The sequence below is a fragment of the Drosophila tropicalis genome, unplaced genomic scaffold (assembly GCF_018151085.1).
Source record: "Drosophila tropicalis isolate 14030-0801.00 unplaced genomic scaffold, ASM1815108v1 contig_573, whole genome shotgun sequence".
In the NCBI taxonomy this organism is placed as follows: Eukaryota; Metazoa; Arthropoda; class Insecta; order Diptera; family Drosophilidae; genus Drosophila; species Drosophila tropicalis.
The window spans coordinates 3,362,059-3,382,704 of NW_027173049.1; the positions used below are offsets into that span (position 1 = coordinate 3,362,059).

At 34.1% G+C, this 20,646-nt stretch overlaps 2 protein-coding genes across 4 annotated transcripts in view; one reads left to right on the plus strand and one right to left on the minus strand.

Moving 5' to 3' along the window:
- Rpp25 (ribonuclease P protein subunit Rpp25) overlaps positions 1-9,984 on the plus strand; it is a 64,321-nt gene extending 54,337 nt beyond the window's left edge. The window contains 5 exon segments of the mRNA XM_068287575.1: positions 9,153-9,330; positions 9,392-9,487; positions 9,489-9,574; positions 9,632-9,748; positions 9,802-9,984. Coding sequence (XP_068143676.1) covers positions 9,223-9,330; positions 9,392-9,487; positions 9,489-9,574; positions 9,632-9,748; positions 9,802-9,931 — 537 coding nt within the window. The 5' untranslated portion in view covers positions 9,153-9,222 and the 3' untranslated portion in view covers positions 9,932-9,984.
- The window catches only part of Tdc2 (Tyrosine decarboxylase 2), a 48,386-nt gene that overhangs the window by 22,103 nt on the left and 5,637 nt on the right, over positions 1-20,646 (minus strand). Inside the window, exon 1 of one of the 3 annotated variants that reach the window (XM_068287573.1) lies at positions 12,875-12,985. The exons of 1 other annotated variant lie outside the window; for it this stretch is intronic. In XM_068287573.1, coding sequence (XP_068143674.1) covers positions 12,875-12,893 — 19 coding nt within the window. In that variant the 5' untranslated portion in view covers positions 12,894-12,985. Of the gene's footprint in view, positions 1-4,642; positions 4,922-12,874; positions 12,986-20,646 lie in introns of those variants that run through there. One more of the 3 variants, XM_068287571.1, reaches the window with a different exon arrangement.

Below are 20,646 nucleotides of genomic sequence, written 5' to 3' on the forward strand. Positions count from 1 at the left end.
AGACACGTGCGATCACGAAAGGATTTGGAAAATACCAACTATAGTCCCGAAATGTTGAGTTTATTAGATACTGGTGTAAATATTGAAAATTATTTTGAAGAAAATCAGCCATCAATAGCAAATTTTCAAAATTAACCTAAAAAAAATTAAAAAAATTTTTTTTTCTTTTTGTAATTATGTAAAAAAATCAAACTAAAACATTAAAAAATGTTACATAGTCGTCTAAAACAATGAAAAATTCCATTTGTGATTGAAAAAAAACGGGTTTCGATCCATTTTTAAAGGAAAAACATGCCTTGAAATATTTTCTGACTTTGACCTTGAATATTACAGCACCACGAACACCCAGCACTTTTGACAAAATTTTTTTGAAGCTTAAGGTATTCTTTATCATATGCTTTTTAAATTTTTGAAATCGCATTATTGGTTTAAACGCTATGATTTTTGCAATGCTAAATGCCAGAAGGCCGGATATCGGATATCGTTGCAAAAATACGTTTTTTCATGATCGCGTTTGGCAAAAATGTTATATGCAATCGATAGGAAATACTTCAGAGATTATGAATCCGAAAAATTTTTGAAATCGGTTGAGATTCATGGGTGCTAGAGGCGCCCAAAGTTGAGACATTATTAGTGAAAAGGAAAAAATGATGATTTTAAAAAAAAATCGCAACTTTAAAATTGAATATTGGGGGATTTCAACAATCGATCTTGGATTTTTGTTTGTTTGTTTTATCTGAAAAGTATGCTCTTTATTAATAGCATGTTTCATAAATTTTAATAATTACTTAAATAGTTATTGAATTAGAAGCGTTTAAAAAATGTACTAAATATTGGCATTTTTTGAACTTTGATGGAATAAAACTAGCCAGACTCAACGAGTATCAATACCGGACTATATACACTAGGTAGGTGAAATATTTACCTATCAGATGTATATAGTCCCAATATGCGGAGACCTGCGACAGCGATGCGTAAACCATAAAACTAAGGCAACATCGCCTAAAAAATGCGCTGCAGGTATAAGGAAGAAGAAGAGCGCATGCGCATTGGCCTGTAGATTCTTTGTATTTTAATGATAACATTGCGTAATGCTGTTTTGCAAATACTACCTCTTTACATATATGCCTTTCTACAATGATAAAAAAAAACTTACGACAACGGTAAATAGGATTTTGGCTCACGGAAAGGATTTAATAGAATATCAGTGTTTACCACTTGGAGAGCTATACGAAGAAGCACAGGAATGTAAAAACAAGGACTACAAGGAATACATTAAAAACTTCTCGAGTTAGACAAAAGAGACCTTTTTAACATGCTAGCAGCCTCTTCGGATCCACTTATTGCAAAACTGCGACACGTGCGATCACGAAAGGATTTGGAAAATAGCAACTATAGTCCCGAAATGTTGAGTTTATTAGATACTGGTGTAAATATTGAAAATTATTTTGAAGAAAATCAGCCATCAATAGCAAATTTTCAAAATTAACCTAAAAAAATTTAAAAAAATTTTTTTTTCTTTTTGTAATTATGTAAAAAAAAACAAATTAAAACATAAAAAAATGTTACATAGTCGTCTAAAACAATGAAAAATTCCATTTGTGATTGAAAAAAACGGGTTTCGATCCATTTTTAAAGGAAAAACATGCTTGGAAATATTTTCTGACTTTGACCTTGAATATTACAGCACCACGAACACCCAGCACTTTTGACAAACATTCATTTTGAAGCTTAAGGTATTCTTTAAATTTTTGAAATCGCATTATTGGTTTAAAAGCTATGATTTTTGCAATGCTAAATGCCAGAAGGCCCCACTGTGCGTCGGCCGCATAGTTAGCTACAACGGTAAAATATAAGACACAAAAGAAAAACAGATAAGCAAAACGACAACACCGCTAATGTAAGTTTTGTTGTAAGTTTTAATTTAATATGTTGAAATTGTTTAATGGTGGTACATACTGTTACATAAACATATATGTTTACAATTTTGTCATAAAATCTTAGATAAAAATTAAAATTAAATTTAAGACATATCGACTCAGCTTCTCATGCTGATAAAGAATATACATATATACTTTATGGGGTCGGAAACGTCTCCTACTGTGCGTTACAAACATCTGATCAATTTCATAATACCCTCTGCAAGGGTATAAAAATGAATGTCGTAAGACAAGTTGTTTAGGCACTGATGATTCTGCATTAAAATAATAAAAGGTTTGATGCAATTATTTGTTTAATTTTGTGTTTTAGCAAATCACTAGAAATTTTTATTAAGTTTAAATCCGCTGGCAACAACATGGTTGCCACATAGTCCATTTCAAAATGTGAAATCAAAATTATTGTGTTACTTAGTTGGTATTAACCAAAATAAATGTTTTAAAACGTAAATGCTTCTTTAATTAAGTGACGATTTTAGTTTTTTTTATAAATTGCGTAGTTTTCGTTTACTTTGCAAGAAAAAACAACTATCTTTCTAAAGTGGCAATAAAAGTCAAACATTCAATATTATTGTCATTGGGATAGTCTAATTGTTTTACCTATGTTTCTTCAATAACTATATGATATACTGGTCCGATCCTGATGATTTTTATACTTTATCTTACCCGAGTTATAAGTGGCTCATTTACCAAGTTTCATCCCGATAGCTCATTTACCAAGTTTCATCCCGATAGCTGAGTACACGCACCGACGGACAGACGGACATGGCTATATCGACTCAGCTTCTCATGCTGATCAAGAATATATATACTTTATGGGGTCGGAAACGTCTCCTTCTGTGCGTTACAAACATCTGACCAATTTTATAATACCCTTTGCAAGGGTATACAAAATTTGCATAATTGATTGACGCAACGTTATTTTATTTCAAAACCAAAAAATTTAAAATATATATATTATATATAGGTATATTCTTTGAAGTTAAAATTTTAAAATGTCAATTGAAAAATCTATTTTTCAATTTTAGAGCAATGTTATCTTACTTCTCAAGAATTTGATTAATTAGTGGTGGTCAGTGGGTTAGCGCGTTTTTGTTTTTATACCAGAGGGTATTATAAAATTGCCGGCAGCGCTGCTTGCTGCCTACTACGTCATTGCCCACTAACTCAACGCTACGGGAACAAGGCAAGAAGAAAAAGTTGTAGTAATAGTTTTGCTTGTGATTTGATGAATTGAGTTGCAAAAAAACAGATTTCGAGCACGTAGAAATATTATTGCCAAGGACTGCAAGGGTATATAAACTTCGGTATAGCCGTAATTAGCTTCTCTGATATTTTTAACTTTGAATTTGATTTTCTTGGCTCCCAAGAAATTTTTAAATTATATATTCTTTGATCATTTTATTTATAGTGTACTTTGTTTTTTCAATTCGAACTAAAATTATTTAAATTCTGTTTTAAAAATATCTATATACATATATAAAATACTCGTGTCACAGTTTTCGTTGCCATACTCCTCCGAAACGGCTTGACCGATTTTGATTAAATTTTTTGTGCTTATCTGGTATCTATGAGAATCGGCCAACATCTATTTTTCACCCTTCTACGATCAACCCTTATTTTGTTAATCGCCATTTTAGTAATTTAATCATTCTTCCTCTCCGGTCGATAACTGATCAATCGCCATTGAATTAGTTGTCACATTTTTCATCATGAAATAATTTCATTAATTCAATTTATGTATGTTTTGTACGGTGAGCAATGCCAAGAAAACGCAAATGGGCTGATGTGAGCCGCAGTACAAGTAAAGCTCGGTACTTGCGAAATGGCAGATACGAAAGAACAGAAGAACAAATCCAGCAACAAAATACTTATGCACTTGTCAGAATGGCGCAATTGCATCAAGAAAAGCCAGAAGATACACGAGCTGAACTCAATAAAGTCAGAAGATTAGAACAACGACAATCACGCCGTTTCACAGTCAATAGACGAAAAACAAATGACCAACAACGACAACAGGTACATCGAGCATTTATATCTGATTCATTCCTGCGTCTAGCATTCCAGTATGAGCCCGATATTGAATATTATGCACATTCAAAAGTGGTAATTGGTGCTATGGACAAGGAATGTCCGCATTGGGATGTGTTGCGCGTCAGGAAAAGTGCAACTACCTGAAATTGAAACACCACTTTGAACGGCTTATCTGCCGGGTCTACGGGTCCAATTAAAGGTTGGATCTTCAATTATCTTGCTTCGTAATTTGAACCCGCCCCGGCTGTGCAACGGTATGTGATTAGTCATTAAAAAATTAATGAAAAACGTGATTGAAGCCAGGATTTTAAATGGCAAGTTCAGAGGTGAAAATATACTCATACCACGGATTCCTACTATACATACAGATGTGCCAATGCATCATTCATCATTGGCATTTGCAATGACTATCAATAAATCCCAAGGTCAAACGATGTCTGTTTGTGAATTAAATTTGAGAACACCATGTTTTTCACACGGACAATTATACGTGGCATGTTTTTTGTCCTCACTAGAAATTAATAAATAATTATTTATATGGCAAAACAACGTTTGCCGGGTCTACTATTTTATTTATAAAAATGGGTTTTTGTTTTATTAATGTTTATAAATAAATGTAGAAACTTTCTAATAGAAAAATTTTATTAGCATTTTATATTTTTGGAACTTACATGGTAGCAAATGCCTCAAATAGCCCGGTTCGACGCTTGGCGTAACCCGGCGGTTGCTTAGGCTTTCCAGATAATTACAAATGTATTCAACCATCTGCATGCCTCGTTTTCTAAATTCGGCGCTATCCATCTTAATTTTTTTTACTCTAAGTCTTCTGAGATGTTTTTTTTTTTGCAATTGCCAATTGCGACAATCTGACTATTTAAACAATTTTACTTGTTTTATTTTATAGCTTATTGTAGTTTTCTTTCAAACGTTCAAAGTTTACGTTCTACTTTAGACGAATATATAATACCAATTATTTTTGTATTTATTTATTACACTTGTTGAACCTTTTTGCCCGGTTGACAAAACTGTTATGTTCCCTGTATTCGCTGTTTGGTCCGCAGCTAAGCTCGGCTTTTGCTTTATGGCTGCTTCTGCTGCGCCTTGGTATGCCGAATCATTGCATACTTTAGCAGGGTGAGGAGACAAAAAGGATTGGGGAATGAAAATAAAATGTTTCGTATAAGCTTGGCGCATGTCTGATGACGCACTTTGACCCAAACCAATCCATTTATATCAACCTACCCTCTTTTTTGCTCTTAAGCGTGAAAATATGCTAAGATATTTATAAAATATTTCCCGGCAAGTACATGCGATTCCACTTGGTATTTTTAAATTCAAATTGTAAACCGTGAAGGCATAATTTTAAGTAATTTCATGAAATGTCATTATAGGAATTTTTCTGCCATTTACACATAACATTCGATTAAATGTTTTGGGTACGTTTTATCCAGTTTTGTAAATAACAAAATTGAGTTATCGTTTGAATTGTGCTTGATACGAATAACGATGGCATTATCAATGAAGAAAGAAGTACCACCTCCAGCAGTGAAAAGAAAATGGCTGGAATTTTAACGCGTTTCTATTCAAGAAGCATTCAAATTCCAAAGCAAATATCCTTGTTTACGTACTTCACATAAAAAGAATATTAGACTTCTAAGGTGTATACATAAAAAATAAAAACTTTGATCTTCAAGATATTTTAAAAAGTTTGTTATTTGGCTTTTACTGTAAAAATTTTTAACAAATAATGTGTAGGGCATAAAGTTTCGGATTAATAATGTGCAACGCATAGAAGAAAGCATCACGGACCATTTAAGAGATGTGGTAGTCTATATGACCCAGTTGGTTTTACCCGGATCGGGCCACTATATCATACAAATTATTTGTCAGCTTAATAGACCTATTAATGACTGTATCAAATTTCTTCACGATCGGAAGACTATGTATTTCATATATGTAGATCTCAAGGGAACTATCCGTCAAACAAAAATTTTGGTCAGAAAAACTTTTTTGCCTTTTATCTGATTGCTCACCAAAATAGGTTATTGACTTACCCATATAACATTCAGTAATTCTGTTTATTTTAATAAAAACCGCATGCGACGCATTGCGTCAGCCTAAGTTTGTAGGCGTCTTCATGGAAATTTAATGTTATAGATATATTTTTTTCCCGCTCTGATGACTGTAGGTAAAAATGTAGTAACCGAAAAGTTTGGAGGGTGTACAAAATTCGGCAAGTTGGCTCTCTCTGGTTGTATTGGTAAATTGAATTGTCTATTTTTCAAGAGACACGTGGCCTTACCCTCTTTATTTCCACTTCCTTCTTTTCTAAGTGTGAAAATATTCATTAATAAACTTCTGTCGTTGCGCCTGTTGCCTGTCGAACTCAGAGACGAACATCTCTGTTGGCCTTAGAAATCTCCAAGTGGCCCTGCTATTGAAGCTATGTCCCTCCCTTCACTTGTGGTTGTTTTTTCGATGTTTGTAGTGTTGTCTGTTTTGGCATTTAATTTAATGGAAAAAGTGCTGACGATGCAAGGCGCTTACACTTAATTGCTAGGGAAATTCTATTTATTGGATTTTAGCCGAGCAAGATGAACTTCTCTTTTAGTGGTGACACACTTTTATTTGCATTGATATCAATGCTAATGTATGTGTTACTTATTTAAATTTTGTGTTATAGCATGTTTAATTTTTAACACTATAATAAAATTATTTAAGGGTATATGAAAATTGTCAATTTCCTAATTTTTATTACTGTGTTTTATTAAATGTTTTAGATTAGGAGAGCTGTCTGCCACTAAAATCTCATCATTTTTTTCATTTGCTTGCCTTGCGTTCTTCAGTACATAAGGCAATTGACAGTTATTAAATTTACACAGATTGCAAAAGCAATACCTGCAAGCGATAGGTAACGATGAATATAGAAATATGATAAATCAAGAGGCAAAAACTTTAAGTTTAATAAAAAATATCAAAGAAGTTAACTTCGGCTATGCCAGAGTTTTTATACCCTTGCAGTCCTTGGCAATAACAATTTTACTTTTTGTAATTTCTCTCCCTGCAACACAATTCAAAAATATACAACAATTTTAATCTTTTTACTACAATTTTTCTTCTTCCATCATTCCCTAAGCAAAGCTCGACACGCATACACATACAGTTCAAAGGGCGTTGCGTCTGTGTGTGTATGGATGTGCTCTGTTAACTATAACTTGTGTTCTATTTATCCGATCAGATTCAAATTTTGGAATCTGTGGTTTTTTATGCAATATTATCACACATGTAAATTTCTAGGCGATAATCCAATTTTTATGAAAATGTTTGTTCTAGAGCTATCCGAGTTGTCCGATCCTGATAATCTTCATACGTGATCTGCTCCAGATAATAAAAGTATAATATAAGTTAATTTCTCCATTTCTCCATCATATTTAAGTAGAAAAGGTTACCGCGTGTCCTGTACTTTTAATTTTTCTATGTAAGTCTCACTCACTTGTGCAACTATAATTCTTTAAATAAAGTGATCCTTGTAAATAAATAATAAAAAGCACAGCCCGATAGCTCGATAGAAGATGGCTGAGAAAAACGCATACGCAAAATGCGCACATTAATAACGCCATTAAAGTTTTCGGCTGACTTACATGCATATGTGTGGTTGACAACACGGTTTAAGAAATATATAGGAATATTTGAATCATGTGCCTCAAGGGGGGAGCCTGCTTTAGGAGTCTCAAAAAATCGAATTTTTTTTATTGCTTAAATCTGTTCCTAATATATCTAAGAATATGTCTGTCAATTTTGGAAAGACAATTCGAATTATTTTCGAAGATACAGCACTAAAAGCAGTCGAGTATACGAGCGTTCGGGTACTATTTTTTCCGAACGTAAACTTTAAAGCGCGTTTTCTCGAGTTTTCATTTTTGGGATTTTCCAAAATTGGCGGGCAAAATTACAAAAAAAGTATTCAACCAATCGTAAAAAACCAAAGCTTATTAGATTCAGTATCTTATTACCTTCTCTGTGAAAAAAATTCTAAATTATTTTTTTAGTAAAATTAAGTTAGGTTTTTTGGTGAAAAATTCAACTTTTTTTTTCAAATCTAAACAAAACTTTGATTTTCGCGATTTTTTCGGGTTTTTTGTGGTTCACATAGAAGAAGGACTAATGAAAATTCATTATCCATTTAATTTTTTTGTTTCACACAAAAATTGTGACCTACATTTTGCCCGCCAATTGGACACTTCAATTGCGCGGTGGTGCACAAAAGTAGATGAAAGTGGGCTGTATTTCGATATTTTAAATTTTAAAAAATGTTTTTTGTAAGTTTAAATATGTAATAAAATGATGTAAAAATTTCATTACATTTGCTTGTTTTTTTCTATCCTAAAAAAAACACGAAAAACTGCCTTTTTTAGACCTCCTAAAGCAGGCTCCCCCCTAAAAGTCGCTTTCCACGAATATCTTGAAAGCGGTGTTGAGGAAAAATCAACGGATTTCATAATCGAGTTATCCGAAATCCAATTATTGCAGACACAAGTTTCATTTGCGTGGATAATAAAAAATACTATTTGTAACTTTAAACCGTTGACTTTTTTATACCCTTGCAGAGGGTATTATAAAATTGGTCAGATGTTTGTAACGCACAGAAGGAGACGTTTCCGACCCCATAAAGTATATATGTACATATATTCTTAAACAAAGAGTTTAAGGATGTTTTAATTTTTGCTCTTAATGGACATTTCTGCGGAAATGCTCATATCTTATATTTTTGGATGAGATTACGTAGTCTACGCTTCTTCGACGAAGCGTAGACCATCACTGAATCTGTATACATATGTAGCTGTATTATTTACGAGTGTTTACTAATTTGAGTGTGCTAACTTCGAGTTCAGACTCTTTTTGTAGCAGCTTAGAGGGATACAGGTAGTACCTTAAATTTTAATGAATAAATAAATAACATGAAATCCTTTAACCCTATTTTCATTATTTTTGTATTGTATAGAGGAAAGTTATCTTTCGATGTATTGCTTATTTTTTTAAACCAAATTTTCGAAAACAAAAAGATTTAAAATTTGTTTGTACTAAATTATTAGAGACTAGAGTGATTTATTTAACAATTTAAATTTGATTTTTAGAAATTTAATGTTTTAAAAAAAATTTTTGTGTGAACGTTTCTTTCAGATATTTTCCAAAACTCGAGTACACTAATATTAAAACAATAATATTCTATATTAGAATATTAATATAAAAAATGATGCATTATAGTAAATCAGAAAACTTAGAGCAGGAATTGACCAAAGATGACCTTCCTTTTCATGATTGTATCCCAAAGAATTCAAAGGATTTTTTATGGATGCAGGTAAGTGTCTAACAAAAAGATCTCCTAAAAAGAAAGAGAAATATTTGTTTGGTCTTAAAAGGTTAAAGGTGGCACAAAAGTTAGAAATGTGGTGGAATATGTTCACTCTTCTTTAAATAAGGGAGAATACCGTATGTTAGTATGGAGTGGCTCAGGCGGGGGGTGTTGTCAAGACCATTTCCTGTGCCGAGATTCTGAAACAACGACAACCACTCTACCAGGTGACCCGCATGTCCTATACGAAGTAAGTTCCAATTAATCAACCACATCGCATGCTATTTAAGACCGAACTATTTCACAGTGTTGAGGAGTATTGGAAACCCCAAATGAACGGTCTTGAAGAAATTATTGTGAAACGTCGTATACCTGCAATACACATTCTAATGAGTATAGATAAGTTAAATAAAAACATCGAAGGGTAAGTAGTTTTAATAGATTGGTTTACATTGGATTTTAACGAGTTTTCAAAAGATTTCAGGACTCCAGCACTAGCACTGACTTTTGGCGTGACAATCAGAAGCAGCAGCCGAAGAACCATTCTGCAACGGCACTTTCTGCATCGAAGAATTTATCTATTGTTGACAAGGCGCATCCACATTAATAACACAGCGCTAATATAAACAATAAAAAGCTAGCTAAAAATTTTATACACAATTCAAACCTTCATGAATTAAAGTTGAGGTTCAGAATTCCATAATTAAAGTTCGTTTATGCCCCATCATAAAACAAAGGACACACAGATTTTTGTGTGCGTCGACTCGCAAAATTTACATTTTTTACTGCTCAGCCCCTGCTGCCCAAGTTAAATTTCCCTGGCCACACTACCACCATACCAAAGAAAAGCGCTATTGCTAAATTCATTTTTTATACCATACACCCATAGCACTATGGGAAGAAATCCAATTTTTTTTGGCATTAATTAAAAATAATGAGCTAGAGACATGCATTTTTTTTTTTAATGTTCGTCAGACTTTAATTTAATTTCGGATTTTTTTTGTTTTTTCAATTTGATCCTGATCCCTATAATTTTTTTCCTTTACCAAGTGTGTAAGCAAAATCTAATCAATAAATAAATCTAAATATGAAGAGTTGCACTTGATATTTTTTGCCGTTAGTAAGAATTTGACACTTCTTTTAATTTTTTGTTGTTTTTATATTATGTTTCTTATATTAATATTACAACAAAAATATTTTAGTAACATGTTTTTTATTTATAACTAAAATTAGTAACATTCTTCTTCTAATTCAATATCAAATGCAATATCCTCATCTTCTGTCCATTCGTCACTTGAATCACCTTCATGATTTTTCAAAATATGATCGGGAGATTCAAGTAGCGCAACAACTTCATTCGGAATATTCATTTTTTTATTTAATTTTTGGTGTTCATTTAGGCAGAGGCTGGATAATAGAGGATCCGACGAGTCTAATGCTCTGTTAAAAACATCGGTTATGTTATCCAATCTACTGCATTTTCTTGCATGAGATCTTCTGTCATTCTTGTCTATGTTATTTCTGGCCTCAGATGCGTTCTCTCCAAGCACTCCGACAGGAACTATGCATTTATTCATTATTTGGTGTCCGTGTACCAATACTTTGTGTACTGTCGGTGACATTGGGTACCAATCATACAATTTCATGTAAAACTCGAAAGTGTGGGCGCAGAAGTCTTTGAATTTTTCGACATTAATCTTAAATTCGGAAGATATTGCAATTAATATTATATAAAAATTCTTTATAATTTCAGAATTAATTTTTAAAATATCTGAAAACAGTTTGGTATTACAAAAAGCCCTCCTAGCTGTATTGCCATCATTGCTACTACCACTGCCGTTCTGTTTTGGCTTTCTTACATTAAGACCTAATTCTGACCACAAGTTTTCTTGAATGTGCTGCTTGCGTAACTGTACAAGCTCTTTGTCCATACCTTTGACGTGCCACTTTTTTATATGAATTCTATAGGATACATTTAAAACAAATTCAAAAAATCTAATCCACGCTTGAAGTGGGCTAATTCCATATTGTAAATTCTCGCTTTTAACATTAAATATTGACGAATTAATATTTTTTGTATGTAATAATTGAGTCGGCTTGGCTCCACACAAAGAACAGGACTGGCGTGAGTTGGTGCCAGTTAAAATGTTTAAGACTTTGCCATCAATAAGCGTGCAATGCATATCGTATTTCGTATGCTTTATTTTGTTTTTGTAAATATACAAATGATCTTCAAGATTTGTAATCTGATTGACCAAATTGGATTTTTCATTAAGAATAAGGTCCGAGCTTTCCTTGGCAAATTCCAGTTTTAATGGCCGACAGAATCTAACAGACTGGGGTGTCCTATTAATCCATATTACTCGTTTCAATTCATCAATGAGTTTCAACGGAATGATTGTTGTTACAAACAAAGAATGGTCCAGAGAAGTAGGTTCATCAAATTGAAATTTTTGTAGCAGCTTTGGCCTGTTGAACCATCAAATCCATAGCTAACTATTAATTTACAATACGATATGTCCGATAAAGTCTCGAGAACCTCCTCTTGCATAGTAAAAATACGGTCCGTAGTATGATCCAGTAAGTGTTGTAAAGAAACTTCCGCTTTTGTTTCGGAAATACGGATTCCGGATGGTCTGCATTTTAGCTTGGCTTTCGCAACTTCTAGGTACGGAGGATAAATATCAGATCCATGCTGTTTATTCAACAATTTGATGTTTATGTATTGCTGTTTCGTCAACCCATTTTCTATGAGGAACGCCAACGCTCTTTCCGGGCTGATTGGGTTCAGCGGATTTGCTTCAAGTTTTTTTCTAACATCGCTAATGTTAAGTCCTTCATCACCCGTAGTTTTGTTTAATAAGAAAGCAACATCTTTTTTATTCGATTTTCTTGCCGAAATAGAAGCAGCGTGTATTAAGAGTGGAGTTTCGTAATTTTCCTTTGACGCGAGCTCTGATGCTAACTTTCTTTTTAAACGACATCCTGCATTTTCATAATTTAAACATTTACGTCCAGCTTTATTTGGAGACGTCACGTGCTCACCAAAAGTAATTACAACATTGCCATCAAGCCAAGTAGAATGTTTAACTTTAAATCGATCTAACATTCGATTGTATTTCAACAAACATTTTTTATGTAGTGAATAAATTCCTCGACTTCTTTTTGGATAATTTTTTGAAGATCTTCATTCACATTGTTGTTAAAAGATTCGGCAATAAACGATATTACAGCGTCTTCTTGGCAGTTGTTGCAGCTCCAAATTTCGAGCAGCACTGAGCGTCTAAACTTAAGCGCACATACAACATGTCAATTTTCAGGAAAAAGGGCAAAAACGGGCAAAAGTTGTTAATTGGACCTTATAGTATAAGGTTTAGTTAATTACCCTTAAGTAAAACTGCCGAGGCCTAGCGAGGACAGTTAAAGAAATACTCCACAGAACACAAACATATTTGTTAGGGTTAAGCTAAAAATACGAATGAACAACACATTGCACAGTTACACAAAAACAGAAGTATACAAAATCACTTCGGACACTTATTATGCATACCTTTATTAACTTTTTCCATAGTAACTTTTAATTTATGCGATTAACAAACAAATTTAATACAGCTGAAAAGTTGCGATCTATTTGGCGCGCTTTTTCACGCTGCAATGCAACTCTAAATCAGCTGACTTTGTAAAATTATCAAATAATAGGGGTAGTCAACAAAAATTAAAAAAAAATATTTTGATTCTATCTAATGAATTTAGAATTGGGAAAAAATATTTGTTTGGCGATTTGAGACAACAAAAAAATTTGATTAATGCCAAGATATCGTAATTTTTTCCCATAGTGCATAGGGTGAAATGGTATGTTAAAGTCGCTAAAATGTACATATGTAACAGGTAGAAGGAAGCTTCTCCGACCCTATAAAGTATATATATTCTTGATCAGGATCAACAGCCGAGTCGATCTAGCCATGTTAAAGTCGCTAAAATGTACATATGTAACAGGTAGAAGGAAGCTTCTCCGACCCTATAAAGTATATATATTCTTGATCAGGATCAACAGCCGAGTCGATCTAGCCATGTCGGTCCGTCCGTCCGTTATGAACACGCAGATCTCGGACGCTATAAGAGAGCCACCAAATTTGGTATGTATACTCGTGTAGAATGTAAGTGTTTAATGTATAGAGTTAATTGGAATTTTGAGCACGACCCCTTACGCCCCCAGGAATCACATAAAACTTTTTTTCTTAAAAAGTATAACAGCTACAGCCATCAAATTTGGTTTGTATACTCGTTTAGTTAGCGCGCAGAAACTAATTGTTGCTACTCGGGCCCAAAACGCGCTTAAACTACATAATTTTGGTATCAAATGAAAGAGAAAAATTCCACGAGCACGACCTCAGGTGCGCCTTGGCGATTTATATCGTAGTTTTTGACTAATTAACAAAAGAAAATTAATATTTTAAGCGGGACTATAGCTAAAAGTAGCTTTTCCGGCTAAAAAAAGCGGTAAATGTTTACTATTACTACTCGGGCCCAAAACGCGCTTAAACTACATAATTTTGGTATCAAACGAAAGAGAAAAATTGCACGAGCACGACCTCAAGTGCGCCTTGGCGATTTATTTCGTAGTTTTTGACTAATTAACAAAAGAAAATTAATATTTTTAGCGGGACTATAGCTAGAAGTAGCTTTTTCCGGCTAAAAAAGCTGTTCAATTTTGAGATGGTGTTGCCAAATAGCGTTTGACAACACTGATAATAGCTTTAGCCGAGTTTTCAACACTGAAATCTCGAGTAGCTGTAGTAAATATGGTAAATGTTTACTATTACTACTCGAGATTTCAGTGTTTAAAAGTGGAAAAATCGGGTAAAGCTAGATTTCAGTGTTGTCAAACGCTATTTTTTATTTGGCGCGCTGTTTGACTGCCCTGGTAGCCAAATATTTTAATCTAAACTCTAAAGTCGAGGAATATTCGGCTGCTACGGCATCCGAATATTGTATTCTAAACTATATTTGTTCTATAAAATCAAGAAATATTGTAAACTCAACAATATTTTCGTTTGTTGAGAATAGTGCGAACAAAAGATTCAAAATGCCCGCGTATTCGAGTGTCCAAAATTCGGCATTTGGCAACACCATCTCAAAATTGAACAGCTTTTTTAGCCGGAAACAGCTACTTTTAGCTATAGTCCCGCCAAAAATATTAATTTTCTTTTGTTAATTACTCAAAAACTACGAAATAAATCCCCAAGGCGCACCTGAGGTCGTGCTCGTGCAATTTTTCTCTTTCGTGATTTTATACTTTCATACCAAAATTATGTAGTTTAAGCGCGTTTTGGGCCCGAGTAGTAATAGTAAACATTTACCTTTTGCCACGCCGACTTCCGCCCCCGCAAATTAAACAAAACTGATTTTAGCAAAAACTAACAAAGCTAAAGTCACCAAATTTAGTATGTACTGGCTTAGTTTGCGCGCAGGGTATACATTTTTTCACGCCCACTTCCGCCTCCATAATTAAGAAAAAACCTATTTCCTCCTGTAGTTTTTTGACTATCACGATCAAATTCGGCAGCCTAATTAATCCCATCTATTTCTACCAAACTACCAAATTTTATTGAAATCGGACTAGAAACATGCAAAATATGCGTATGAACGTATTTTACTACGCGATCCATAAAGGTAAAATTGGCCGTTGGCTAGTGGCGGCGCCAGAGTGCTCGTGTGTTTGTAGAGTGAGCGAGATAGCATATATATGAAACATGTAAAAACAATTTAATAGACATACATTTGGTTTTCGAAATTTGAAATATTTGTTTCACCTTGTGTATGGTATACCCAAGTCAGCGAGCCGACTTACTTACTTCATTTTAATATCTAGTCCATTTACACATTTTTATCAAAGAAGCTAACTTCGACTGTGCCGAAGTTTATATACCTGTCCTTGGTCATAATACTTTTACATTTTTCAAACTCTATTCTTGTAACTAAATTTAGCAATGCACAGACAAAACTTTCCAAGAATCATTTCCATTTCTTGTTCTTCTTTCCCTTTTACATGATTGTCGCGATTGTAGCGGATACACATACATTTTATGTAGCGTTGCTCTGTTGTTTTGAGTAATGAAGTAGTAGCGGCAGCGCTGCCGGCAGCGATTGAACCGATTTATATTGACTGTAACTTGTGTTCTATCTAATTGAAATGTATGTAATATATATGTAAATTTCATACTCTAACTTCACCTATTTTTCCTAAATAACTATATGATTTAGTGGTCTGAGCCTGACAATTTTTATACTTTATCCTACTCGGGTTATAAGTAGCTCAAATATGAACTTTCATTTCAATAGCTCTTAAGATGGCTGAGTAAAACGCATACGAACCGACGGATAGGCGGACAGACGGTCGACTGTCAACTCAGCTTCTCATGCTGCCTCCTTCTGTGCGTTACGAACATCTGAACAAATTTTGTAATACCCTCTGCAAGGGTATACAAATAATTTTGTTGAGTTTGAGTATGTATCATGAATTTTTTAGCTTTTGTAGTCTTATTTCGTTTAAATATTTAACACCTTAGCGTTCTCTCTACTTAAATTCGTCGCTTAAATCATCTCATGGATCTCTCTTTGTTATTATACCCCTGTATAGGGTATTATAAAATTGGTCAGATATTGTAATGCACAGAAAGAGACGTTTCCGACCGATCCGATCGGATAAATATAACACAAGTTACAGTCAATATAATAATCTCTGCTTTGCTCCCAGGTCTGCCGGCAGCGCTGCTTGCTGTTTACTACGTCATACGTCATCAACAGAGCACATGCATATACACACACACGCAACGCTACATAAACTGTATGTGTAATTTAAGTCATCGGCCTAAATTCTGCATGGGCAACAAACCTGCAACTATATTTCTGCTTCCCATGCAATCGCTTCTCCGCTGACAACGCTACACGGGCGGACGTCGCGACGACGACTTGGTGACATCGCACAAGTAACCCTTCAGTACCAAATATCGCCGGGGACAAAATCGCCACATATTCCGAACCACTGACGTCGACAGAAAAAAATTCTGCCAGCGCATTTCATGCTGAGGTTAGCCGAAGGCACCCGAACGAGCTAATGTCGTCATTGTACATAAATATACATATATATTTCTCATTTGAAAAAAAAAAATTGGAAGAAGTAAAGCAGTAAAGAAAAAAGTAAAGAAAAATGTAAATATAATGTAATATATTTAAGAATAAAAATAAACAAATTTAAATGTATACATATGTTATTAAATAAAAACTAATGCGTGTTAAAAAACCAAATCAAATCAAGTTTTTATTTATTTTTGGGAAAATTCGGGGATATTCCATCGACAATGTCGCCGCAATGTCGATTGTAAATCCGAGCTATAATTTCGCTGGGACATTGCGTCGACATGTCGCCGCTACTTCGATTGGAAACTCAACCACTATTTTGCTGGGACATTCCGTCGACATGTCATTTGTTATTCGTCTTCAGAGGAAATTCCGGCGATATGTCGACGAAAAATCGATAGAATGTCCGAGGCGCTAGGACACACAATGCTAAATGTCGCCGCAAATTTGTATGGCATGTCCCCTGAAATTCCGAGGCGACTGGTACTGAATGGAAAGAATATTAACTTGTATGCGTTGCTTCGCTAAGGGAACGAGGGAAGAAGAAGAATAAATTGTAGTATAAAGAGTAAAATTGTTTTGCTTGTAGCTTGTGTGCTTTTTATTATCTGGTGCAGATCAAGTATGAAAATTGTCAGGATCGGACCACTATATCATAAAGCTCTAGCGTAAACATTTTCAAAAAAATTTCATAAATATTGGAGTATTCCCATGAAATGTGCTAATGTGATAGAATTGGATATAAAACATGAGTTCCCAAAATTTCAATCCGATCACCCGATCTACCCAATAGAACACAAGTTACAGTCAATGTAAATCGATTCAATCGCTACCGGCAGCGCTGCTTGCTGCCTACTACGTCATCATCAAATCAACAGAGCACATGCATACACACACAGACGCAACGCTACATAGATTGTATGTTTATGCGTGAGTTGCTTTGCTTAGGGAATGAGGGAAGAAGAAGAACACATTGTAGTAACAAGAGTAAAATTGTTTTGTCTGTATAATGATGAATTAAGTTGCAGAAAACAAATTTTGAGCATGTAAAATTATTATTGTCAAGGACTGCAAGGGTATATAAATTTCGGCAAAGCCGAATTTAACTTCTTTGATATTTTTTGTTTTTATTTTTTACCTAAGTTCTAATGTAAGGACTAATTTGGACCACCATATAGCTCACATTAAAAAAAGACCAGTGACTTTTTTCAATAACTTTGTTATTTTTTTAGCCATTAATATTTGTTATTATATATTAAAATATATTTATATATTAATCATTTATAATCATTATATTAAAACTATATGATGACTATAGGAACGATCGGTCGATAACAGTGCATGAATTTTTCACATAGAAGTGGAAATGTGTTCCTTGATAACACAGGCCGACACTTTTGAGGTCACCAAAAATCTTGTCGGCATGTGTAATTGAAGCTTTCACACAGGAACATACTTAAGCGAGATGTTAGAAAGATGCTGCTCAGGTTGGGACAAATTGATTGACAAATTGAGAAGCAACAGAAATGAAAATATTTTGAATGTTTTTTCTGTGCATTGATGAATTAAGTTACAGAAAAACAGTTTGGAATGTAAAAATTGTATGGCCAATTAACATTTTATTTAAAGTAACTATTTATTTATATATTTATTTATTTATTTACGTCAACTAACACAGCGGTCGACAAAACAGCTTAAGCTAAAGGCAGATAGTAATTAAATGAAGAAGATAGCTTAGCTTTATATAGAACTAAAGATCCCCGACCCGGTGGAGGTGTTTTATTTGCACAAGGTGCCAGCTTATGCCCCGATTCACAACCAGTGTGGTCAGGGATGAGTTGCAGACAATTCAAGTCCAGAATATTGACAGAAAGTGGCAGAAAGATAAGGAGAAATAAGGTGAGAAAGGTTGTCAAAAAATTCGCTAAGAACACGAAAAGGTTCGTGAAGAGTAGTTAGTCAGACATCTACTAAGGTGAATAGGAAAAAAGTTTCTGGTCCGACGTGAGGGAACACAAAAATATAGCGAATCTAGTTTATGGAGAAAGAGAATGCCAAAAAACGAGCCTACTGTTGTAAAGTGAAGGAAGATTAATAAGAAGAAGTCTGTCAGAATAAGAAGGTAGGCGAAGACTCGGGTCCCAATTAAGACCGCGTAACGCAAACTTAAGGAATTGCTTCTGTACCGATTCAATACTACGCTGGTGAACATCATATTGCGGGTTCCACACTGGCGAGCAATATTCTAGAGTAGGACGAACTAACGAAGTGTATAAAACCTTTGTTACATAGGGATCATCAAATTCTTTGGCCCAACGTTTAATGAAGCCAAGAAGGCTGCATGTTTTATTGACAATTGAAGAAATATGAACATTTAATGAAAGTTTACGGTCAAACATAACGCCTAAGTCTTTGAATGATGGTACACAATCTAACAGAACAGACTTAATAGAGTAATGAGCTAGGAACGGAGACAAACGACTGAAAGTCATAAAAGAACACTTAGAGGCATTAAGGTGTAATTTATTAACGTGGCATTAATCACAGAATGCATCGAGGTCTGATTGCAAGTCCTGTTGGAAAGAAGGATCATTACAGGAATAACAAATATTGACGTCATCCGCAAACATGAGCACGCGTGAATGAGCCAAGGCCAAAGGCAAATCATTTATAAACAATGTAAATAACAGTGGGTCCAGATGACTGCCTTGGGGTACACCTGACGTAACTCAAACATTTTATATATCGAGGAACGAAAAGACACCTTTTGGGTTCTGCCAATAAGATACGACTTAAACCAAGCCAACAGTTTTGGGAAAAAACCCATGATGTTAGGTTTCGCGAGAAGCATAGAATGATCAACTGTATCAAAAGCCTTACTAAAGTCAGTATAAATAACATCAGTTTGACACTTTTTACGGAAGCCATGTGTAACCTTCCTATTCGGTTTCTCGTTGCGCGCCATAAATTTTTATGTAATCGGTTCTCCTATCACAGCGACGATAAAGCTATCGATAACCAAAAGAAGGCGGTAGGTGAATTGCAGCAGATTCGAGATCCTCTGGTTCCGTAGCTCTTGCGGGGTGGGGGGGGGTTGTTTGCTGAATCTCTACCTTTAATTATAAAATTTAATTTTATTAGGATCTCTACTGAAACTAACTTTAAATGAAAATAGAAGGACTGGCAGAAAATACTTACGAAAACAGTAGGGAATTCATGTTAATAAAAAACGACAAAAGAAATGATGGTGTATCCTTTTGTTCACAAGCTAGCGGTTACTGAGGTCAAGATATAGATGGACCTTATCAGTTCTATACCCTCCCAACCATGAATCTTTATTGGCATTTGTAAAGATTCCCAAAAACTGATCGATATCAACTCATGTACCCATATCACTAGGAAAATTAATTAGAAAGCTTAAGCAATCATATTCAAATTCATTATAATTTCAGATAGAAGCATTTCTTGTTGTACACTGTTTAAGAATAAACATCGTGTTCATCTGAAGCGGCTTCACCAAATCAGATGCACTAAAGAAAACATAATACAACTGTACTTTTGTCACAAACAAGTAATCTAGCATATGACTAGAATTACAATCAGCCACACACATTGTAGAAAAACACTTGAAATTCTAAACTAAACCAAAAGATCACAACGGCAGGATGTCAAGTGGCCGAAGCCGTGCCCAAAATAATAATAATTTTCAACCCCCGAAATCTTGGGTTTGAGTCTCATTAGGATAAGATATTTTAAGAACAATTGTTACCTCCTAGAGCCTAAGATTCCCTATATAAACTCAATACTTGTGTTAATAAAATCAGTTCATATTTTGAATTCAACGAATGAAGATTGGGTTATTCTTCTCCTCCGGAATCCCTATTCATACACAATAAATTTTAAAGAAATATTTACAGACTAATTTTAAACAGCTGGTCTGGTATGACTCAACATTTTGAGATTCTGAACTTTCCGACTTGCAAAACAATGGAACGCAAAGTTAATCAAACTATTGAATAAGAGAGACTAAAACTAGCAGTATAAAAGAGAGCTTACTAGTTACACATTGTTAATTATTGTAGAAGATTATAGAATAGAAAAAAAAATATAGAAGGAATATTAAATGAATACAGTTAACATTTTTTTTTTTGTAATTATTCATCTTATTTCAAGTTCTCTTTT